The sequence below is a fragment of the Salarias fasciatus genome, chromosome 7, assembly GCF_902148845.1.
Source record: "Salarias fasciatus chromosome 7, fSalaFa1.1, whole genome shotgun sequence".
In the NCBI taxonomy this organism is placed as follows: Eukaryota; Metazoa; Chordata; class Actinopteri; order Blenniiformes; family Blenniidae; genus Salarias; species Salarias fasciatus.
This window is the reverse complement of record NC_043751.1, coordinates 38,022-62,076: the sequence shown is the minus strand read 5'-3', so window position 1 is coordinate 62,076 and position 24,055 is coordinate 38,022. Positions and strand designations below refer to the sequence as shown.

Genomic DNA, 24,055 nt, shown 5'->3' with positions numbered 1-24,055 from the left:
AAATTTAAGGTGAACTGTTGTGCGGATTTGGTGATGTTGTGAGGACCGATGATGATGATGATGTCTGTTTTGTCACTGTTTAGTTTGAGAAAGTTGTGATTCATCCATGTTTTGATGTCTGTGAGGCACTGGGTGAGGGGGGGTGGATGTTGGGGTGTATGGATGTGGTGGAGATGTAAAGTTGTATGTCGTCAGCGTAGCAGTGGAAGCGGAGACCGTGACGACGGATGATGTTGCCGAGGGGGAGGAGGTAGAGGATGAAGAGGAGAGGACCAAGCACCGAACCTTGGGGAACGCCCTGTGGCAGGGGGGCTATGGAGGAGGAGCAGCGGTTGATGTGGACGAACTGTTGACAATCGGAGAGGTATGACTGAAACCAGGACAGAGCGGAGCCGGCGATGTTGAGGGTGGATTTGAGGCGAGACAGGAGGATGGAGTGGCTGATGGTGACGAAAGCTGCTGTGAGGTCCAGGAGGATGAGGATGTTAAGATGGCCAGAATCAGAAGAGAGGAGGAGATCATGAGTGATTTTTCATAGAGCTGTTTCAGTGCTGTGTTTTGAACGGAAGCCGGACTGGAAGGGTTCATAGAGACTGTTTGAGCTGAGGTGGGTTTGGAGTTGAGAAGCAATGACTCGTTCGAGGACTTTGGACAGAAAGAGAAGGTTGGAAATGGGCTGGAAGTTTGCAGGGTTGTCGGGGTCGAGACCAGGTTTTTTGAGAATGGGGGTGATGGCAGCCAGCTGGAGAGACTGTGGGACAGATCCGGATGAGAGTGAGGAGTTTATGATTTGAGTGATGAGTGGAGAGATTATGGGAAGACAGGTTTTAATGAGTGAGGAGGGAATGGGATCCAGGGAGCATGTTGGAGTTTTAATGCCAGATAAAATTTGTGTTAACGGAGCAGAGGAAATGGGTGAGAAGTGAGAGAACTGTGGACAGGAAGCAGGGGGAGGAGAGTCAGGTGCAGCAATGGGGGCGGCAGAGAGGTCAATGGAAATGGAAATGGTGTCAATTTTGGACTGAAAGAAAGACTGAAAACTATTGCATTTGTCAGTAGTGAATGAGGATGAAGTGTTATTACGGGGCTTGAGAAGTGTGTTTATGGTAGTGAAGAGTGCCTTGGGGTTATTGGAGCCGGAGTGGATAAGGCTGGAGTAATAACAGGACCGAGCAGAGTTGAGTGCATCTTTGTCTTGCTGAATGTATTCTGTGTAGATCTGTAAATGCACAGTAAGACCTGAGAGACTGTCTTAGTTTTGGTGGGGGCAAGTTCATGGAGGCAGGAGGAGAGAGTGTTGTTGTAATGAGAGACCAGATCAGAGGGGTTATCAGACGGTGGTGGAGGGGAGGTGGTCAGTTTGGTGGTGAGGAGGGCTGAAAGTGCAGGTGGATCGATGGATTTGAGGTTTCTGAAGGTTATTTCACGTTTTATTTTGGGGGCTGTGAGAGGAATGTGTCTGCTGAATGTGATGGCTCAGTGATCCGATATGTTGAGGTTATGGCTGGAAAGGTTGTGTATAGTGGGACCAGTGGAGCAGATGAGATCGAGAAAATGGCCGTGATTGTGTGTGGGAAAATTGACATACTGAGTGATATTGAAGCAGATGAGAAGGTCCAGGAATTCAGCAGCAGGTTTGGAGTTTGGATTGTCAATGTGAAAATTGAAGTCACCGAGCAGGAGGATGGATGAGGAGATGGAACTTAACTGGGTCAAAAAGTCTGTGAGTTCTGATAGGAAGGAGGTGTTGGGCTTTGGGGGACGGTAGATGACAGCAGTGACAAGTGGAGAGGGACCGGACAGTTTGAAGGCAGTGTGTTCGAAGGAGTGGGTGTTTGTGAGGGATATGGGAGTTAATTTAATGTCCACGGGTTTGTGCCAGGTTTCAGTCAAACAGAGAAAATCCAGTTTATTGTCAGTGATGTATTCATTTAGAATGAGTCCCTTATTATTGAGTGAGCGGGTGTTGAGGAGGGAGAAACTGAGGTGACGTGTGTTGGTTGTGTGCTGTGGGTCCCGGGGGAGAGGGCGGAGATTGGTCCGACTCACGTGTGGATTGTTGTGATGACGTAATGCGGAAGTGGCTGAACGATGAGACCAGATGGAGGGAATGGCGTTTTCAGAGGCGATGTGGCGGGAGAATGAGCGCCCAGATCCCCGATGAGGAGGACGGGAGCTGCGGAGGAGTCCGAGGTGCTGGAGAGAGGCGGCGCAGGCCGGACGACGGCTGTTGTTGAGCCCACGGAGCGCAGAGGCGGAGGACTGCAGCGGCGGCATGCTCCGAGTGGCAGATGCTAGCAGGGAGCTAGCATTAGCTTCAGACCGGCGGAGCTGGATACTGGCGGGATGAGGCTGATGATTAAATCCAGAGAGGCAAAGAGAGCTGACAAGAGTCCACAGGATGCAAGTCATCGCCCAGCAAGGAGTCCGGTGGAAGGCCGAAGCCTGGGGTCCAGTGTGAGGACGGGCTGTCTGCATGGGAGTGTGTCTCACTGCAAGGCTGTGGGACCAGCGGGGCACTCGTGCTCCCACCGGACCGAACGCACCGGGATCGTTAGATCCCGGTGGACAGTCAGTGGGACAGAGGCCAGACTGACGTGACAGCGAGGGACACCACTCCGGATGATAGAATACAGGCCAGACACCGTTAGATGGAACAGCTGTGTGGAACAGCCACCGGACAGGAGCTGGTGGGACAGGAACCGGCGCGGGACAGGAGCAGAAGCGGTAAGCCAGTTGTTGGAAGTGATATATCCTGATGATCGTAAAAAGTCCTTATCCAAGTTTGTTGGGCATCGAAAACGAGGCAGATAGAGCGTGATCAGGAACCAGGGTAGAGATGACAGTGTTAAATTAGTGGCAACACAGACGGAGCGGCAGCCAACGCGCGCCAGCGTCCGCCATCTCCAAAGAGGAAATCATTTCAGCTGAAGAAGAGAAGAAGGTTTTGCAGCCTCAGTCAGAATGCGAAGACGTGATGTTCCGTCACAGATGTTTATTGGCTTGATCAACACCACACCAAACACCAAACACCGTAGAACTAATCACAAAACATAAAACACAAAACATAAAGTGATTAACCCAAAAACCAGCATATACACATATTTACAACGGAAAACGCACATACCGCTTTGGCCTGCTTATGGCTAAGGCTGAGTCTTCTTCTGTTCACATCTTGGCTTTATAAGAAACTTTCCACCAGGAAACCTTCTGCCATCAGCTGATCAGATGCGGACACTCCGTCATCACCCGGAAGTGAAACTGAACGGTTAAATACAATTTTTCCCCCTTTCATATAAATAAATAAAGTATAAATTTAATTCTTATCAAAATACTTCAATTAATATGCAAAAACAAACAATATTTACCGTGACTCTTTATAAATACAACATACAAATAAAAGCAAGATAAAATTACATACAGTGCAACACCGCCACCTGTTGGATTTTAAATTACATTTCATGCACTCACAACACCATCCGTTACAGAAGTTGTTTAAGTTTCAACACAACTGTAAAGAAATAAATAAAAGGAACTCAAGTATCGACCGGTCTGGGCAGTAAAGGGAGAAAGAAAGAGTCTGGGTTATTGTCATTTGCCTCGTAAACCAGACCCACTTACTCCTCATCCACATTTGGATTTGGAGTTAAGCTCAGTCTGGATAGGAGCCCATTGAAACTTCTTGCAGGGGGTGTTGGTTACTCCTTTGACTAACAGCGCACTTCAGCCAATCAGCGCTTCAAACAGGGCCGGGTCTACGTAGGGGCAAGAGCCCCCCCCCCCCCGCTGAACGCACATTTGTGCCCCCCCATACACTTGATATGACCCCCCTGAGACGAATGTCTGGCAACGGGTCTGGCTCCAGACCGGAGTCCTGCACCTCGTCGTCGTGCGCCACGTGCCAGCCGTGCGAGGTCTGCAGCGTGAACACCCTCTCCGAGATCTGAACGGGAGAAACGCACGTGTGACCTCTGACCTCTGCTGACCGATTCGGCGAGACGCGAGTTGCGTGACGTTGCCGGTCCTCACCTGATCGCTGATTCCTGTGGCGATGTGGCCCACCTTCACCCGCCGGGCCTCTCTGATGCGAATGCTCCTCCGGCTGAAGTCTGGGATGCAGACGTCCACACCTGAGCCGCCGAGACACACAGCAGACACGTCAGAGATCCACCGTTTGGGAACACAGTTTGATGTGTGGTCATGTCTGACATGGCACCTTCAAAGCAGCAGGGCGGCGGCACTTGAGCGTGGCCCAGCAGATCCACGCTGAACACCGGCGCGTCCGGCTGACTGTTGGAGGAGAAGACGCCGGAGCTGAGGTCGTCTCCGAGGCTCAGGGACCAGCGGCCGGAGTCCTGCGGGCGGGGACAAAACCAAACACCAGACTGGTTACGGTCAGACCTAACAGCTGATTATTTTTCCCGTGCCGTGGATTCACGTGATGCTCTCAGTACCTTCTTGTCCCATGGCTCCCAGTTGGAATACGGACCGCTGCTGAGACAGGACAGGAGCTGCTCCTGCATCTCCGCCGAGTGAAGCTGCGACAGACTGCTCAGGTAGAAATCTGCAGGAGAGCGGTGAGCGGGTTCAAAATACGACTCACCTTCACCCCACGTCAATATGTAGAATTTGTGTTTGATCGTCAGCATGCAGAAGCTCCTGGTGGCTATGTGAGTGTTGAGGACCCTCAGGTCCAGAATGGGTCTTACACCCCCGTTTTTCTTGGGGACCAAGAAGTAGGGGGAATAAAAACCCGAGTGCGCCTCTGTCGCGCTCAGCTCCGGGACCGCACCCCGGCGGAGGAGTGAGGCTACTTCTGCCTCGAGAGCGGCCGCCCCCGCAGGGCATGCGAGCCGCGTACGAAGGATGCCGTTGAAGAGAGGCGGACGACCGGTGAACTGCAGGGCATAACCGTTTCTCAGTGTCCTGGACAGCCAGGGAGAAAGCGGTCCCAACAGAACACGCCACGTGTGAAACCGGAGCGTGAGTGGCTGTACCACGGCCTGAGGGGACGGCCCACCCGTCCTCCCGGCCTCGGGAGACGGGGGCCCCGGCGAAAGGGTTGTGGAGCGGGGGTCCCCTGAATGAGTGCGGGCGGCCGCCAGGGGGCCGCGGACCGGCGCTTTGCTGGGGACAATCCGAGCAGAGGCAGCGCGATCCCGGAGTTTTCCGGGTCGCTGTCCTCGGTGCTGATGTCGGAGCCTTCCGGGTCGCTGGCCGTGGTGCTGAAGCCGGAGCCGGGACGCTCAATAGCGGGAGCCCGGGACGGCAGAGCTCCGCTGCTCCGAGGCTCCGCCGTGACAACACACGGGGAAGCCGAGGGAGCGCTGCCGGGAGCAACACCAATAAGGCCGGGATCGGGGCGCTTTACGGCGGACACCCGGGCCGGCGTGAGTCCGCCGCTCGGCGGAGAAACTCCGCTGGGAGCGGCATGAGTGGCGCCGGGGCTGGGGCGCTGCACGTCGGCAGCCCGGGGCGTAACGGCACCGCCGCTCTGACGCCTCGTCATGCTAACAGAGCGGAGGTCGGCGGACAGATGCTGCTGAGAGCGCTATGGGTGCGGCCGGGGCCGGGACACCCCACGGCGGGGATCCGGGCCGGGACGGAGAGAAATGCTCACTCGAGCCGAAGCCGGTGGAGAGTGCAGCCTGGAGCGTTTGCGGGGCGCTGAAACGGGGGAGAGGAGGGACTGCTGCTCTCTGGAAGATGTAACGGGCCTGACGGCCTTTATTTGCATGTTTGCTGGCAGGTGCGGGTCGAGCGGACGGGGCGCTCCGTGTCTCGGGAGCGCGGGACCGTCTGGGCTGATCGGCGCCCCGGGAGGATCGGCGGGAAGACGCTCCGGTCTGTCCAGGTGCCGGGGTGCTCCAAGGAGCGGGACGCCGCTGGTCCGCGGAGCGACGGCGCTGCGGCGGCGGCTCACGGCGGGGCTGGAGGTGCGGGGCGAGCTGCTGCGAGCCTCGTGCTGCTGCCTCCAAGGAACAAGCAGTGGGACCTTTAAAAAAATGTTTTTAAGACGAAAACATCTGAACAGAGGTTCACTTGACTCTTAACCTCTGGAATATTCTTATAGCTCTTCATTGTAGCAGAGGTATTTCAATTGGATGTCAGTTCAGGCACTGGATTGGAGCATCTTTTTTTTTAATTATTAGTAATTAAACATATGCACGGTCATTTGAAATAAAAAATCCAAAATAAAATAAATTAAATAAATAGATAAAATAAAAAGTTATAGCAGTGCATCGCCAATAAGAATAAACTACATCAGATCAAACTGAAGCAGAGAATATACTAAAACAGCTCTGCTATTTGTTAATTGGTCAGTATGACTTTCATTACTCCTACAGTATTAGTGCAGTGAAGGCAGCACAAAAGGGGGGGCTGTGTGTGTGTGTGTGTGTGTGTGTGTGTGTGTGTGTGTGTGTGTGTGTGTGTGTGTGTGTGTGTGTTCTTGTATTTCTATCCTTGTCGGGGCCAAATGTCTCCACAAGGATAGCAAAACGTGGAACGACGTGCCTTGTGGGGACCTTTTTCCGGTCCTAAGTAGGAGAAACAGTGTTTTCTTGGCCATGTTGTTGTTACTGAAAAAAGTAAAAGTGCAAAAACATTTCTTTAGGGTTAGGCTTTGTTGTGGTGTGGGTTAGGGTTAGGGTAAGGGTTAGGGTAAGGGGCTAGACATGAATGGGAGTCAATGGACGGTCCCCACAAGGATAGAAATACAAGACTGAGCGTGTGTGTGTGTGTGTGTGTGTGTGTGTGTGTGCTCGTATTTCTATCCTTGGTTGGTTGCTGTTTTTCCCGTTTTACTCCTGCTAAAGATAGCGGATATTTTCCAAACTACTTTAAGAACACGCCATGAATTGCTTCCCATCGGGTCATAAAGATCATTTTAACCAGTATTTAAAAAATGTATCTCATTCAAATCGCCAACCCTAGCTTTAAAGCATGTGCAGATGGACAGCAGCTAGATATTGCTACAGTACTTCCCACTCGCCTTAGTGGAGATGCTTTAGCATACTGGCTTTCACTGTCACCAAGAACACAACAGGACTATGATCAGTGCGTGGCAAAACTCAATGATGTTTTTGGCAGAAAGGAGTTTTTGCTTCATTTTCAAACTTTTGTGAATGCAAGACAGCGACTGCCCAAAGAACCATTGGAAGTTTTTGCTGCAGAAGTGACAAGACTGGTACTGGAAGCATTTCCCAACTATGGAGAGGCAGCCATTGCCATGGACCGCTTCAGAAGATTTGTTGCGGGACTTGACCCTGTGCTGCAATCCAAATGGTAAATGGTAAATGGACTACACTTGTATAGCACTTTTTACCCTGCTTGACAGAGCCCAAAGCGCTTCACACTGCAATATCACATCAACCCTTTCACACCATACTCGGTGGTGGTAAGCTACGACTGTAGCCACAGCTGCCCTGGGGCAGACTGACGGAAGCGAGGCTGCCAATCTGCGCCATCGGCCCCTCCGACCACCACCAACCATTCACTCTCACAACTTTCATACTGGGCAAGGTGGGTGAAGTGTCTTGCCCAAGGACACAACGCCAGTTTTACGCCTGCGGGAGCGGGGATCGAACCAAATGTCATGAACATGGTGCAGCTACACTCGAAGAGGCTTTGGCAGTGGCATGCAAATGTGAACGTGCTCAAGAGGCTTTAAGATTCCTTCCACCTCCATCCACAGTGAGTACCACACCATATGCTACACCTCCTGTGCCCAGAGAAGAGCCGCTGTCTGCTATGGTGTCCACTAAAGATGAAAAGAGCCGAGCAGACCGCTCTGATGAACTTTTTGATGCAATAACAAAGCTTTCCAAAGATGTTCAGGCTCTGAAGCTGCATGTTGCGTCACAAGGACATCATGTGGGCCACTCCAGACACGACAACTACTCCAGAGATGATCGCGGCAGAGAGAGGGATCGACGCAGTCCACCGGTGTCTCCTGTTCGACATGCCCGCTCCTCCACACCAACCTACCACCGATCCAGCAGGTCGCACAGTGACTACAGCTTTTCCAGACGTTCACCGGACCCCTCCTACAGCCGACGTCCTCGTGGGCCATCATCATCGCCTCACCGCCAGGACCATCTCTACAGCTACGAGAGGTGCTCCCGTCCCCGCAGCCCAGAGAGATGGCACCGTCCACGTCGAGATGACAGGTCCTCACCATACCGTGACTACGACCATGACTCTACTCACGACTCAGGTAGGCACAGGTCCCCCTCTGCGCGTTCAGGCAGGGAAAGAGAACGACAGTACGACAGGGATCAACGTGTGACCTTTAGCGACAGCTACGACAAACAGGGAAACGGATGGTAGCAGACGCTGAGGGCCAAGTGTTTGCTTCTAGGGAAGAGGCCCCGACCACATCAGTGCAGCAATCCAAAGGTAGAGCATTCACACGGAATGTATTAGCCATTATTGAAAATGTTGCTACAAAAGTGTACATTGATTCTGGCTCAGACATTTCACTAATAAGCGAAGCCTTTAGATTGTCCATCCCCTCTTTCAGAACAAAACCACTACAGCGACCTCAAGTTGTCCCGAGAGCAGTGACTGGTGACTACTTAGACAACCTAGGCACTCTCTCTGTGAATGTGACACTAGGTAGTGAGATGTTTACACACACAGTCCAAGTAGTCAGGAATGTTACACAGCCTGTCATATTAGGCTGGGACTTCTTACTTGCACGTTTTGCCGTTTTGGATCTGAAAGAAGGTGTCCTTAAGATGGGTAACCGAGCCAAAGTTCCACTGCTGTGTGCTACACAGACAGCCCCTTTAAGTTGCAGTGCCATTACTGTGACCCCACTGTTGGTGCCTGCTATGTCACAAATGACTGTTCTCGCTCAAGTACAACCCACCATTGGTGTACCTGACTTCAACATTGACTACACTGGTATTGTTGAACCAGGACCACCCAGTCCCCATGGCTTACTGGCCGCACGGACTGTTGCTAACGTTCAGGCGGGTTTTACGTATGTTAGAGTGATGAACCCAACGACCTCTGACTTACACATACCCGGTGACACTAAACTAGGTGATTTTTATCCCCTAGGACAGGATGATGATGATGAATACTGCACAGTTGAGCCTACCGTTGATGCAGTTACTACCCACACTGAGTCTACTCAACAGGTGTTGCCAGACGTTCATCTCAATGACTCTGCTTTAACAGCTGATCAGAGACAGAAGCTTCAGGCTTTACTTTCATCCTACTGTGACGTGTTTAGTGCACATGACCATGACTTTGGACGAACAGACCTGGTTAAGCACAGCATCCGGACGGGTGATGCTCCTCCAATCAAGCAAAGAGCATACCGGGCGTCCCCAAACATCCGGGCTGAAATCGACAGGCAAGTTCAACAACTCCTGGACCAGGACATCATCGAAGAGAGCTACAGCCCATGGTCCTCCCCGGTTGTTCTGGTACGTGAGAAAGACGGCACGTACCAATTTTGCATTGACTACAGAAAGTTGAATGCAGCCACTATCAAAGACTCATACCCCCTACCACGTCCAGCAGACGCACTTGACAGCCTGTCAGGTTCCTGTTGGTTCAGCACCATGGACTTGTCCAGTGGATATTGGCAGGTTGAGCTCGAACCACAGGACAGAGAGAAGACAGCATTCAACACTGGAAGCGGTCTTTATCAATTCAAAGTTATGCCCATGGGATTGACAAATGCTCCTCCGACCTTCCAGAGACTAATGGAATTGGTTCTTCATGGCTTGCACTGGAAAGACTGTTTAATCTATTTAGATGATGTGCTCGTCTTCAGCTGAACATTCAGTGACCACCTCAAGACCCTAGGTGACGTTTTTGACCGGTTCAGGGCTGCTCGTCTGAAACTTAAAGCCACAAAATGTCACCTGGCCCAAACTGAAGTGACTTTTCTCAGACATGTTGTCTCCTAACATGGCCTCCAGCCAGATGCAATGAACTTGGAAAAGGTACAGAAGTGGCCTACTCCCAGGACTGTCACAGAAGTGAGAGCATTTGTTGGACTGTGCTCCTACTATCGCAGATTTGTTAAGAACTTTTCTGTCATTGCTGCTCCACTCCACTCACTGACTCACAAAGGTGCTACTTTCAGATAGACAGTGGAGTGTGAGGATGCTTTTCAGTCACTAAAACATGCTCTCACCCACCCACCAGTTGTGGCACATCCCATTTTTTCACAACCTTTCTTACTGTACACGGATGCGTCACTTGAGGGCATTGGGTCAGTGTCAGCACAGAGACAGGACAATAAGGAACATGTTATTGCCGATGCGAGCCACACCCTAAGTCCCTCAGAAAGGAAATGGTCAACTTTTGATCGTGAACTGTTTGCAGTTGTTTGGTCTGTGAGACATTTTAAGCAATTTCTTTCAGGAAGTTCCTTCATTGTGATCACAGATCATAAGCCCCTACTCAGCCTGAAGAAAACCCCGGTGGACAACGACCCCACAGGCAGACGCAGTAGATGGGTTCTTGAACTAGATGTCTATGACTACAGAATCACACATTGGGAAGGTAAACAGCACGCCAACGCTGATGCCTTGTCCAGGCGCCCCAGCACAGACAACATTGACAGACCCGAGCAGTGTGTTACTGTAGCTGTCACTGACACACAACCTACTGCAGACACGGCCACAAACGACAGTCTCACTCAGGATGTTGAAAACACACTGTCCATTGACTCTGAAGTTTTAAAGCAACAGCAACAGGATGATGAATGCCTCAGTACAGTCATTTCATGGATGAAAGACAGTGCAAGTAGGCCCCCTATTGGTAAACTGAGGGAGTCCTCCCCTTCGCTGAGAAAATTGTGGCTCGAATATTCCAACCTTACCATTTGGCATGGAATTCTTTGCAGAAAAACTAAACGCAGTCCCCATTCACCTGTGAACTTCCAGGTTGTTCTACCAAAAGTACTCATCCCCACAGCTTGAGCTGAACTGCATGGGAATAAGTTAAGTGGACATTTAAATGTGGAGCGCACACTTCAGAGAGCCAGAGGTATTTGTTATTGGCCTTACATCACTCGGGATGTGCACACTTTTTGTACTGAGTGCCTCCCTTGTCAAAAACGTGGTTCTCCTGTGCCCCATGAACGTGCTCCACTTCAGCCTATTCAAGCAGACAGACCATTTCAAAAGATTGCTGCTGATATCACTGAGTTGCCTGTTACATCCCAGGGCAATTGGTATGCTCTGGTCATTTCAGATTATTTCATACGTTATGCTAATGTGTTTCCAATGAAAGACCAACGTGCCATCACTGTAGCAAAGATCATTTTTGAAGATTATGTCAAACAGCATGGTGTGCCAGAATCTATTCACACAGACCAGGGGAGACAGTTTGAATCTCATCTTGTCAAGCATTTGTGTCAGTTGCTGGGGATAACAAAAACACGCACCACGCCCTACCATGCACAGTCAGATGGCATGGTGGAGAGATTGAACAGGACCCTGAAGGACCAACTGGGAAAATACATTGCACAAACTGGTGGTGAATGGGATCAGTTTCTTCCCCAAGTGGAACTTGCTTATAATTCCAGTGTGCATTCCAGTACAGGATTTTCCCCATTTTTCTTGGTGCATGGCAGGGAACCTAACTTGCCAGTGGATGTTATTCTCAACTGCAGCCCGTCTGTAACCTCACCCACTCCAGGTACACCAGCAGCTTATGAGACTTTCCTGATGTCACGTCTGTCACATGCATTTGCTGATGCAGCCAAAAATTCAGCACTGAGTAAGATGCGTCACAAAGCACAATACGACAAAAAGGTCATTTTTCATCCACACAAACCAGGAGACCTTGTCCTCCTGGATGATCCGGCTCAGAAGATGAACAAACTTGCTCCTAGATGGAAAGGGCCTTTTGTCATTGTGAAGTGCATGTCAAAAGATGGACATCCTGGATGTTACCTATATGATTACAGATCCGAGAAAATCACCTTCACGAACATGGGTTGTGCACCACAACAGACTCAAATCCTTCAAAGGTAACTTGGAAAATATTCCAAAGGAGACGTTTTCACCTGGACTGGACAATACCCCTTCAGCAGTCCCTCGCATTACTGCTCTTTCAGGGGCTTTGCCTTTTCGCCCACCTTCCCCCCCATATGTGCCAAAGCGGACGGGGACTGGCACTTCAGCACCTGCAGTTGAGACAGCTCCTCAGAGTGCACCACCCTCCCCGACCCATTCTCCCACTGTTTCGTATGGAATGAAATCCCTATCAAAATTCAAGAGCATTTTAAATTGATTTGAGAGCAGCATTTATTGATTTCATTCTCGGATTTCATGATATTGTCTCTCAGAACTCTGCTCTCGCGCTCAAATTTGCTCTGCGCGCGCTCAAACTGTGTCCTCGCGCTCGGTTACGACGCTGCTCGCGCAGATTTTCTGCGCTCGCACTCAAACTCCTCCTCTTGCTCTCACGGAACTTGTGCTCACGGATCTCTGCTCTGCTCTCGGATTTTTCGTGTATCAACGCTGTCAACCAATAGAAAGCCGGCTCGCTCTGACCAATCAGATGATCCCTGTTTGTATACGGGTGCGTTCGCTGTTTCTGAGGAGCGTCGCATACGGGCGGACGCTCTTTCAACAGGTTTTATTCACTTCCTCCCTCCGGGGCTGTAATAAATGTGATTTCTTTAATTATTTTTTTTACCACTGTTGGAATAAAATATCATGCAATACATACAACAGCGTCCAAGCTTCTCATTACAATGGCTGTATTGTATAATAATAGCCGCATCGAACACTGCTCTGTGAGGTGTGCTGGTGGAGAGAACAATGTCTCCATCCTGAAGGGACCGAGGTGCCTTTTGTCAGTTTGATTTTCTGTTAAATTGACATAATCACATTCCAATGAACGGGCCAAATTCAACTCGTTCTCCCGTCCGGCGTGTCTTTTCAGTGGACTGTACATGATGCTGCAAACCGCCTGGTCCTCCAGAACCCCGGGAGAACCCATGCAACGACCTTTAAGAAGACAGGCCAGCTGGCATGGAGTCCTGAAACTATGGGAGAAAAGTGAGTTTGATTTGTTTACACTACGTTTACAATGGCGCAGTTTTCATTTTTAAGGATATATATGTAGGTATAAACAAATATTTGCATATTTATTGCCAAAGGCTAAATGATATGACGTGTTTTGTGTTCTCACATTTGGAATGTAATGTTACGGTCGTCACCTGTATTACTCTCTGGATGATTTTTGATAAAGTAGTTGATCATTTTTATGACTACTAAGTGACTGTTTTCTGTGCCTTTTTATGGTTAGAATTCATGGTTAACTTTTTATTACGATTTGGAGTCACTGAGATGTGTATTTTTGTATTCTGAATAAATAAATGGTTCAGCTTTTGTTGTAGATTTTGGAGGTGCCTTAAAAAAAGGCAATCACATCTCTCTTCTTCAATAAAACCAAATACAAGCCGAGTGTTTCAGACTCCTTCTGTCCATCTGAAATGCGTTTAGCTGGAACAGCAGTGGAATGTTTGAGCAGCGGTGGACACGAACTGGCCTGATGACAAGAGTTTTATTGGCATGAAGTAAATTCCACTCCCTCCTCCACTCAGCCTCATTATTAAAATCACTATGAGTGTCCTCCATCACTGTCTACCAATCACTCCCAGCATGCACTGCGAGAGAAGAGTTTGTTCATATGGAGGAAGATCAGGGAGTTCAGGAAAAATAAGCAGGTTTTTAACCAAGGAGAAGGGGTTTTGATGTGATTGATTCCCTGGGAGGGCTTCACTCTGCAATCAAAAACTTTAAATTATCTAGAAATTATATTGATTTAAAAAATGAAAACCAAACTAAAGCAAAACAATGAATGTTTTTAAAAGGGAGAATTCATTTAGTAAAAATAAATTCCTGATTATATTAACATTTGGTCACAAGACAAACTGTCTTGGCAGAGTTTTCCCATTGTTCATCTGAGAAAAGGCTTTCAACGTAGCATTGTATCAGACGAATCAAATAAGATGGCTGCTACTGACAACACAGCAAAGCGTCCATTGGTTTAAAGAAATAATACTCTGAGCAGTTTATCTAGAAACGTTAATCAGTGTAGCAGTATTTGTACTTCACTACTAAATTTTCAGAACTCTTTCCACCTCTGGAAGTTTGTCAAAATAAATTTCTATTTTTCTGTCTTCAGTCGTTGAGCAGTGGCCAGAAGATCCACCTGTCAACCGTTTCCTGGATAATGCTGCAATGCATGTGATTCAGGCCTGTATGAGAAAACTGATTTCCCCAAGACTGCCAGCTGCGTGCAGGGTCAGAGGTCACTGCTGGAGCCATTGACAGGTTTGAGCAAAACCCTGAGGATGATTATTCAGGGTTAAAGAAATCAGACAACCTGTATTTGCAAGGCAATCTATTTTTTTTTTTAAATGTTAACCTGCATGGTATCTGTTTTAAAATGACATGAAAGAGTTCAGGAATTTTCAGCTTATTTTAAACCCTCCAAAGTAAACTGAAAAATAAAAAAACAAAAACAGCTCTTTCAGTGGTTCCTCCTCATCAGCTGGTTTGTGTGTGCTTCCTCTACAACCCTGAATAAATCCTCCTTGAGCAGCGTCAACGGTCCGTGTACCTTAAGGCCATTCGTTTTCCGGATTGATATGGGTAAACGAAAAACGGAAAACCATTCGATTTCCGATTTCCGTTTGGATTAAGGTAAACAAAAAACGGAAAACGAGCCGTCTCCCGTTTTTCGTTTGGAAATCGAAAATCAAAAAACGGAAAACGAGCATTTATCTGATTGCTTATTATGTGTTTATCAAACGAAAGTCGGGAAATAAAATACGGCCGTTTTTTAATTCAACCATTTCTCAAGTTTGCGCTGCTGGAAAACCGGAAGTCGAGCTTTCTCTTCTTCTTCTTCTTCTGCTGCTGCTGCTGCTGCTGCTGCTGCATCCTCTTTGCTTTTGGTCCTCCACTCTCGACACCGAACTATTAAAAAAACGCGCATTTTCTTTGGAAATGTCTACGATTATACCCACTTAATAGTGGACATGAATGTCAGCGGCATGACTGCAGGTGAAATCTCTGCACACCTGTGCAGTCAGTTTCGCCCGATCTGGGGGTTTTCAGACAGAAATGTCCGAAGATGGACCTCCGAGTGCGGCTTTGTAGGTAAATAACAGGGTCAACTACAAAATCAAGGCCTGCCTGACACATCTGTGACCAGGAGGTCCTGGATATGCAGGATGGGGTTGTCAGATTCTGCGTCTCAGCTCTATCATGCCAGGTCACCAGTGTTGGCATCAGCCGGTTTGTGGAGTCCTGGAATGCTCACAGAGTTCTGGTACTTTCGTTTTCATGCCCCTTGTTTTAGTTTGTCTACATTCATGACAGTTTGAGGAGAAATAGTGACCAGTCACTGCAGATCTTGAGGCTGTTTCAGTTGCTCATGTGTGGCTCTTGTCCCTTGAGTCCTTTTTGTAACCCAGTGCAGGAGGAGGGATCCCCAATGTTCTGGCCTCAGGTGGCTGTCCAGTCCAGCTTCCTGAGAACCTGCTGCCTTGTGCCTCTTGCAGCAGACTGGTACGATGCAGAGAGAGGCTCTTCCCTGACCAGGGTCTCAGGTTTTGGAGTCGACCCTTTCACAGCAGAAGAGGCGAGACGACAGGCTGGAACAGGCGACATCTCTCCCCTGTTCGATGGCATCACCAATGACAACCCAACGGCCTTTCTGGATGCTCTGCAGCACCTCATCCGTGTCAGCAGTGAATGAAGATATCAGAGGACAGAAAAACAGCGTAGAAGTTTGTTCTTCCATTAAAATTCCTTGAAAAAGAGTTTGGATGGCTATTTTTTCCTTTTTGCAGCACAAGATTAAGACAAGGTTTGTTCATGAATTGAGAAAGGAATCAAGAACCACACATTTAAACAAAACCCAGGATATGAAATATCAATATATTTATTCTTTAATATTTCAGACAATGACATTACAAACATTCAAAAATTGACTGCAACAGCAAGATAAACTATGTACATTAAAAAAATGAGAACTGCAAAAACATGAAAGTGCATGAGAAAGGAGAAAACAATAATTAACTGATCTGCTTCACTGCTTCACACAGGCTCCACACCCCACCAGTGAGCACCAGCAGGTCTAAAACATGGGCTCATCCATGACAGCTCTAAATACAAACAAACAATTCTAAGACAGAAATATCACATTTAAACAGTTCATTGAAAATTATACAAAGTGTACATTAGCTGAAGGTTGTATCTTGCACTTCACAAGTCCCTGTGTTACTTATCTTTACAAACCAAGCAGGTGAAAGCTGCCACTGCTGGCTGGACATCAGCTTCCCGAATTTTCTTCATGGCCATCTCAGATAGCTGATTGATGTTATCTGAGATGCCATGGAGATTCTCAGCAGCATTTTTTGGCTCATCAATTTTTTTCGATGACATTCCACAGATGGCCGTCTGGAGCCCTTCGACTTCGATATGTGGGAACAAAAAAGAAGCAAATCTGACGGAATAAACTACTGTTCAATTGTGATTCTCTGTAAAGTCGGCTTACATGTTGGTGAGCCTGGTGGTGCCAATGATGAACCGCTCCTAAAGCTGCTCCACTGTCCTCTCACTGGCAGGTCTGCCTTCAGAAGACAGGAATTTCCTCGCGTATGTTGGCCCAACCTATCAATTCCATGAACACACAATTCAGTAAGTTGATGAAAATGACACACAACAGCAAATAGAAAAACATCAGGTTGTTAAGAACGACAATAATACATTTTTGGATTGTATTATGAACCAGTAACCAATATACAAAATGGTATATTTAGTTAATTAGAAAGTGTAAATACCAAAGTGTAACTGCAAACAACCCTACTGATACTGAGAGCATTTGCAGTCTCACATTTGAGATTATTATTTTTGTTTTGATGTGTATTTTTCTCTCCTGAAATTGTTTCTTTCAACGTGATGAATGAGATCTGAGTCAGCAGAATCTGCAGTGTGCTGCTGCTGCCAGTAGGTGTCGCTGTAAAACTGCAGTATAATCACTGAAAAGCAGCGATTTTAATCATACATATAAATTAACGAGGTTTGTCGCTACTTACCTCGGCAGACGCTGAGGTGACTTCGGCCTGGAGTTGGTCATCCGACACAAAAGTGGGAGAAGCCGCACTCGGAGGTCCATCTTCGGACATTTCTGTCTGAAAACCCCCGGATCGGGCGAAACTGACTGCACAGGTGTGCAGAGATTTCACCTGCAGTCATGCCGCTGACATTCATGTCCACTATTAAGTGGGTATAATCGTAGACATTTCCAAAGAAAATGCGCGTTTTTTTAATAGTTCGGTGTCGAGAGTGGAGGACCAAAAGCACAGAGGATGCAGCAGCAGCAGCAGAAGAAGAAGAAGAAGAAGAAGAAGAGAAAGCTCGACTTCCGGTTTTCCAGCAGCGCAAACTTGAGAACTGGTTGTATTAAAAAACGGCCGTATTTTATTTCCCGACTTTCGTTTGATAAACACATAATAAGCAATCAGATAAATGCTCGTTTTCCGTTTTTTGTTTACCTTAATCCAAACGGAAATCGGAAATCGAATGGTTTTCCGTTTTTCGTTTACCCATATCAATCCGGAAAACGAATGGCCGTAAGGTACACGGACCGTCAACACCTGGACTCGTCATCTTTGGTTCTTTCCACCAAAAATTCCACAACAACAAACAGCAATTTTTATTCTTTTTTTTTTGTTGTTGTTGTTGACAAGTGGGGCTCAGACTGCAGCGTCATTTCCAAACTGAGAGCTGATTGGCTGCTGCCGATGTAGGCGGGTCCTGATCTCAGCCAGTAATACAGTCCTGAGTAGTGATTGGCAGATAGAGGGAGACGCTAAAGCTAAGGCTAACAATCGGAAGTCAAAATGGATGAAGGTCGTTATTTAAAAAAAGAACCGCCGTGCGCCTTTCTTTAAAGTGAGTCCGCAGCTTTGGTGAGTGAAAGCATATTTAGATATGTGCGTGCACACACACGCACACACTAATAGACCGCATATAAGAACTTTTACAATTGGTATAAATCTATGCACGTGCTACCCAGCACGGAGCATGCGCAGAACAGCTGGGTGTCTCCATGACAACCAGGAGACTGTTGACATCATCAGGAGATGAGAGCTTCCTGAGGTCCACTGATCGAAGGGTTCATTCTGTCCGTCTAGCGATCGAGCGAGTCGAGCAGTGTAGTTTTGGTGATTTTCCATGTCTTTTCAAGACTTTCCTCCAACGATTATGGAGAAATCATTTGTCCGGAACCTGAATTCCACCCAGGCTGACCAGGCCTACAGGCCACGGGTAAGACAAGAGCACTCAGTTCTTACAAACACAACTCAAAACTGCTTTATCGAGTCTGTGAAGAAACTAGACCAGCACTCTTTTTCTGAGTGTCACATTTCTTCCAGACTACAGAATGCATATTTATCTCTCTGTTTTCCCTCTGCAGAAAAGTTTGGATGAGGATATTCAACTTCGTCCACACGGTATGGGATCATGGGCACAGGGATGCCGTGGATGGACTCCAGCTGGCATCTCTGGTAAGCTCTCCTCGATGTCTCTCTTTTTTTTGTGATCAAATATTTTATTTTATTAGAAAAAACTGCATACGTATAATTACATGGTCACAAAATGCCCAAGGCACAGAACACGCCAATGAACATAGCACAAATATGAACAAACAACGAGTGAGAAGGACAAAAAGGCAAACAAACATGGATACATTATATCGGGAGAGGGTAGACATAAAACACAGAGGACAAACAAACACAAGGACAGACAACTAGTTGACACATCACTTTTATTGAATCAGAAGATGAAAATTAGCTTCTAGCTATATCTGGTCTGTGCAATACATTTATTGTGTAATGTCCTTGTCAAATAAATAAATACATAAGTGAATAGAACACATGCTTTAATTTGGGCTGTCAGTTTCAATCGCATTAATTGAAATTAATTAGTTTCTGTCTTTTTTGAGATGTGCTGCTGCATCTGAATGGTGATAATGAGGCTTTTCTTTGATTGATCTCTTGCAGAATCAAGAGTTTCCCAGGCCGCCGTCGCCAAACCCGACCCTGGGGATGAAAGAATCCAACTGCGCCCACAAGGTCTGGGGTTATGGGCTCAGGGATGTCGTGGGTGGTCTCTCGCTGGCGACTCTGGTAAGGTCTCCTCTTGAGCTAAGGAAACTCATCATGAAAGAAAACCTTTTTTTTTCTCTCAAATCGTATGTAAAATGTATTTCTTCCTTGTTTTCTCTCTTTTGTTGAATCAGAACACGTGCAGAGACGACGAGAGGCCAGAGCGACATCAGCGACGGAGCGACACAGGGTGGAGCCAGGTGAGCTGACGATGTTCCTACCACACCTGCATGACGCAAACACACGTTTTAAATTGATTGTTTCCTCAGAATCAGAGCAGATCAGAGCATCTTGATTTGCTGATTGTTATTTTAAACAGTGTATAAAACCCCCCAAACTCACGACTGTGACTCTACATTTTCTGTTGACAGGGAAAGTGGCTCAGCTGGTGGAGCCAGAGGAGCCGGTGGAGCCTGAAGAACCAGTGGTGACACTGGAGCTGGTTGAGGCCGTTGAACCGGCGGAGTCCGTCGACCCGACTCCAGCTGGTGACTCTGGTAAAGTCTCCTCCTCAATTTCTCTCTTTTGTTGAATCAGAACACATGGTTTAATACTGGCTGTCAGTTTTAATTGCATGAATTGAAATTAATTAGACTCTGTCTTTTTTTGAGATGTGCTGCTGCATCTGAATGGTGATAATGAGGCTTTTCCTTGATTGATCTCTTGCAGAATCAAGAGTTTCCCAGGCCGCCGTCGCCAAACCCGACCCCGTGGATGAAACCATCCACCTGCGCCCAGAAGGTCTGGAGTTATGGGCTCAGGGATGTCGTGGGTGGTCTCTCGCTGGCGACTCTGGTAAGGTCTCCTCCTGAGCTAAGGAAACTCATCATGAAAGAAAACCTTTTTTTTTCTCTCAAATCGTATGTAAAATGTATTTCTTCCTTGATTTCTCTCTTTTGTTGAATCAGAACACGTGCAGAGACGACGAGAGGCCAGAGCGACATCAGCGACGGAGCGACACAGGGTGGAGCCAGGTGAGCTGACGATGTTCCTACCAAACCTGCATGACGCAAACACACGTTTTAAATTGATTTCCTCAGAATCAGAGCAGATCAGAGCAGCTTGATTTGCTGATTGTTATTTTAAACAGTGTATAAAAACCCCCCAAACTCACGACTGTGACTCTACATTTTCTGTTGACAGGGAAAGTGGCTCAGCTGGTGGAGCCAGAGGAGCCGGTGGAGCCTGAAGAACCAGTGGTGACACTGGAGCTGGTCGAGGCCGTTGAACCGGCGGAGTCCGTCGATCCGACTCCAGCTGGTGACTCTGGTAAAGTCTCCTCCTCAATTTCTCTCTTTTGTTGAATCAGAACACATGGTTTAATACTGGCTGTCAGTTTTAATTGCATGAATTGAAATTAATTAGACTCTGTCTTTTTTTGAGATGTGCTGCTGCATCTGAATGGTGATAATGAGGCTTTTCTTTGATTGATCTCTTGCAGAATCAAGAGTTTCCCAGGCCGCCGTCCCCAACCCCGACCCCGTGGATGAAACCATCCACCTGCGCCCACAAGGTCTGGGGTTATGGGCTCAGGGATGTCGTGGGTGGTCTCTCGCTGGCGACTCTGGTAAGGTCTCCTCTTGAGCTAAGGAAACTCATCATGAAAGAAAACCTTTTTTTTTCTCTCAAATCGTATGTAAAATGTATTTCTTCCTTGTTTTCTCTCTTTTGTTGAATCAGAACACGTGCAGAGACGACGAGAGGCCAGAGCGACATCAGCGACGGAGCGACACAGGGTGGAGCCAGGTGAGCTGACGATGTTCCTACCACACCTGCATGACGCAAACACACGTTTTAAATTGATTGTTTCCTCAGAATCAGAGCAGATCAGAGCATCTTGATTTGCTGATTGTTATTTTAAACAGTGTATAAAACCCCCCAAACTCACGACTGTGACTCTACATTTTCTGTTGACAGGGAAAGTGGCTCAGCTGGTGGAGCCAGAGGAGCCGGTGGAGCCTGAAGAACCAGTGGTGACACTGGAGCTGGTTGAGGCCGTTGAACCGGCGGAGTCCGTCGACCCGACTCCAGCTGGTGACTCTGGTAAAGTCTTCTGGTTTAATGGTTTAATTAGGGCTGTCACTTTAATTGCATTAAGAGAAATTAATTAATTTCTGTCTTTTTTTGAGATATGCTGCTGCATCTGAATGGTGATAATGAGGCTTTTCCTTGATTGATCTCTTGCAGAATCAAGAGTTTCCCAGGCCGCCGTCGCCAAACCCGACCCTGGGGATGAAACCATCCACCTGCGCCCAGAAGGTCTGGGGTTATGGGCTCAGGGGTGTCGTGGGTGGTCTCTCGCTGGCGACTCTGGTAAGGTCTCCTCCTGAGCTAAGGAAACTCATCATGGAAGAAAACCTTTTTTTTTTCTCTCAAATCGTATGTAAAATGTATTTCTTCCTTGTTTTCTCTCTTTTGTTGAATCAGAACACGTGCAGAGACGACGAGAGGCCAGAGCGACATCAGCGACGGAGCGACACAGGGTGGAGCCAGGTGAGCTGACGGTGTTCCTACCAAACCTGCATGACGCAAACACACATTTTAAATTGATTTTCTCAGAATCAGAGCAGATCAGAGCAGCTTGATTTGCTGATTGTTATTTTAAACAGTGGATAAAACCCCTCAAACTCAGTACTGTGACTCTACATTTTCTGTTGACAGGGAAAGTGGCTCAGCTGGTGGAGCCAGAGGAGCCGGTGGAGCCTGTGAAACCATTGGAACCAGTACAGCCATTGGTAACACCACCACAGGTGGAGCCTGCAGAACCAGTGGTGCCACTGGAACCGGTAGAGCCTGTGGAGACAGAAGAGCCGGTGGAGACAAATGAGCCGGTGGAGACAGAAAAGCCGGTGGAGACAGAAGGGCCGGTAGAGACAGAAAAGCCGGTGGAGACAGAAGAGCCGGTAGAGACAGAAGAGCCGGTGGAGACAGAAAAGCCGGTGGAGACAGAAGAGCCGGTAGAGACAGAAAAGCCGGTCGAGACAGAAAAGCCGGTGGAGACAGAAAAGCCGGTGGAGACAGACGAGCCGGTGGAGACAGAAAAGCCGGTGGAGACAGAAAAGCCGGTGGAGACAGACGAGCCGGTGGAGACAGAAGAGCCGGTGGAGACAGAAGAGCCGGTGGAGACAGACGAGCCGGTGGAGACAGAAGAGCCGGTGGAGACAGAAGAGCCGGTAGAGACAGAAGAGCCGGTGGAGACAGAAGAGCCGGTGGAGACAGAAGAGCCGGTGGAGACAGAAAAGCCGGTGGAGACAGAAGAGCCGGTGGAAGAGCTGGTGGAAGAGCCGGTGGAAGAGCCGGTGGAAGAGCCGGTGGAGACAGAAGAGCCGGTAGAGACAGACGAGCCGGTGGAGACAGAAGAGCCGGTGGAGACAGACGAGCCGGTAGAGACAGAAGAGCCGGTGGAGACAGAAGAGCCGGTGGAGACAGAAGAGCCGGTGGAGACAGACGAGCCGGTAGAGACAGAAGAGCCGGTGGAGACAGAAGAGCCGGTGGAGACAGAAAAGCCGGTGGAGACAGAAGAGCCGGTGGAGACAGAAGAGCCGGTGGAGACAGAAAAGCCGGTGGAGACAGAAAAGCCGGTGGAGACAGAAGAGCCGGTAGAGACAGAAGAGCCGGTGGAGACAGAAGAGCCGGTGGAGACAGAAGAGCCGGTGGAGACAGACGAGCCGGTAGAGACAGAAGAGCCGGTGGAGACAGAAGAGCCGGTGGAGACAGAAAAGCCGGTGGAGACAGAAAAGCCGGTAGAGACAGAAGAGCCGGTAGAGACAGAAGAGCCGGTGGAGACAGAAAAGCCGGTGGAGACAGTAGAGACTGTGGAGCCGGTGGAGTTGGTTAAAAAGTCGAGCCGGTGGACCTGGTGGAGGAATCTGTTCAGCTGTTGCAGCGGGAAGAGCCGGAAGAGCTGGAAGAAGTGATTTCTATCCACTTCGCTCAGCTGGACAGAAATTTGTAAATGAAAACAATGGAAAGGAAAGTGGGGACAGAGAAAAAGAAGACAGAGGGAAAGAAGAAATTCAGAACAAATTTAGGATAGAAAAGAAAAAAAGAGGGCTACATTCCAGGCATATTTAGGTTAAACCAAACCAAAAAAAGAGACAATTTCCAGGCATAATTCAATTAAACCCCCCAAAAAATTAGAAGAAAAAAAGGCACAAATAGGTTGAAAAAAAAAGTGTCTTTTATTAAGGAACAGCGACGCTGGAAAAGAAGAAGAATGGAGTTTATGTCACAATGTGTGTGTGTGTGTGCATTGAGGAAAAAGAATAAAAAAAAAGAACATTATAAATTGACCAAGACTGCAGGATATTTTGTCCAGGGTTGTTGCTCATATTCTACGTATACAGTAGAGTTGTACAGTCTGACAGACAAAACCAAAAGCTTCCTGCACCCGTTCGTTAATTACAGTGAGAATGTGTGTGTCGCTCCAGTCCATCAGAGCAAATATCGGATGTGTAGCTGCTGATAGACAAGCAACAAAGAAAAGTTGCTCCATATCAAAAATAACAACAGAATTATTGCTAAATGTAGTTTATTGTCTCTGACAGAAAAAGATGAGATGTTGTTTGGATCAGAAACACTCGTCTCCAGTTTGCTGGTCGCTCCACCATGTTTCCATCACAAACCCTGAAAGCCTGAACAGCTGAGCTGCTGGAGGAACGAGTTTTGTCCTTGAAGAGGCTTCTGCTTTTAATCTGTGTGAGCACAGAGCAAACCCATTCATTCAAAACCTCCTGCGTGATCAAGGAGCTTAAATCACTTCACACTATTTTTCAAGAGTCCACAAGCCAATTCACAGATACGCATGAATTATTGATTTCACGTTTAATGATAGGATGATCAACATTCTGAAACAGGTATCAACTGAAATGACTGGATCAGACTGTG

The 24,055-nt window shown here is 47.9% G+C and overlaps 1 protein-coding gene across 1 annotated transcript; it reads right to left on the bottom strand.

Moving 5' to 3' along the window:
• Positions 1–2,489: 2,489 nt before the first annotated feature.
• On the bottom strand, positions 2,490–8,077 carry LOC115391474 (mitogen-activated protein kinase kinase kinase 14-like). Its single transcript, XM_030095749.1, has 6 exons — positions 8,053–8,077; positions 4,455–4,564; positions 4,217–4,355; positions 4,030–4,130; positions 3,868–3,943; positions 2,490–2,500 (listed from the first exon to the last, which is right to left on the bottom strand). Exons 1-6 carry the CDS (start codon positions 8,075–8,077, stop codon positions 2,490–2,492), a joined length of 462 nt encoding a protein of 153 aa, XP_029951609.1.
• Between the last annotated feature and the right edge of the window lie 15,978 nt (positions 8,078–24,055).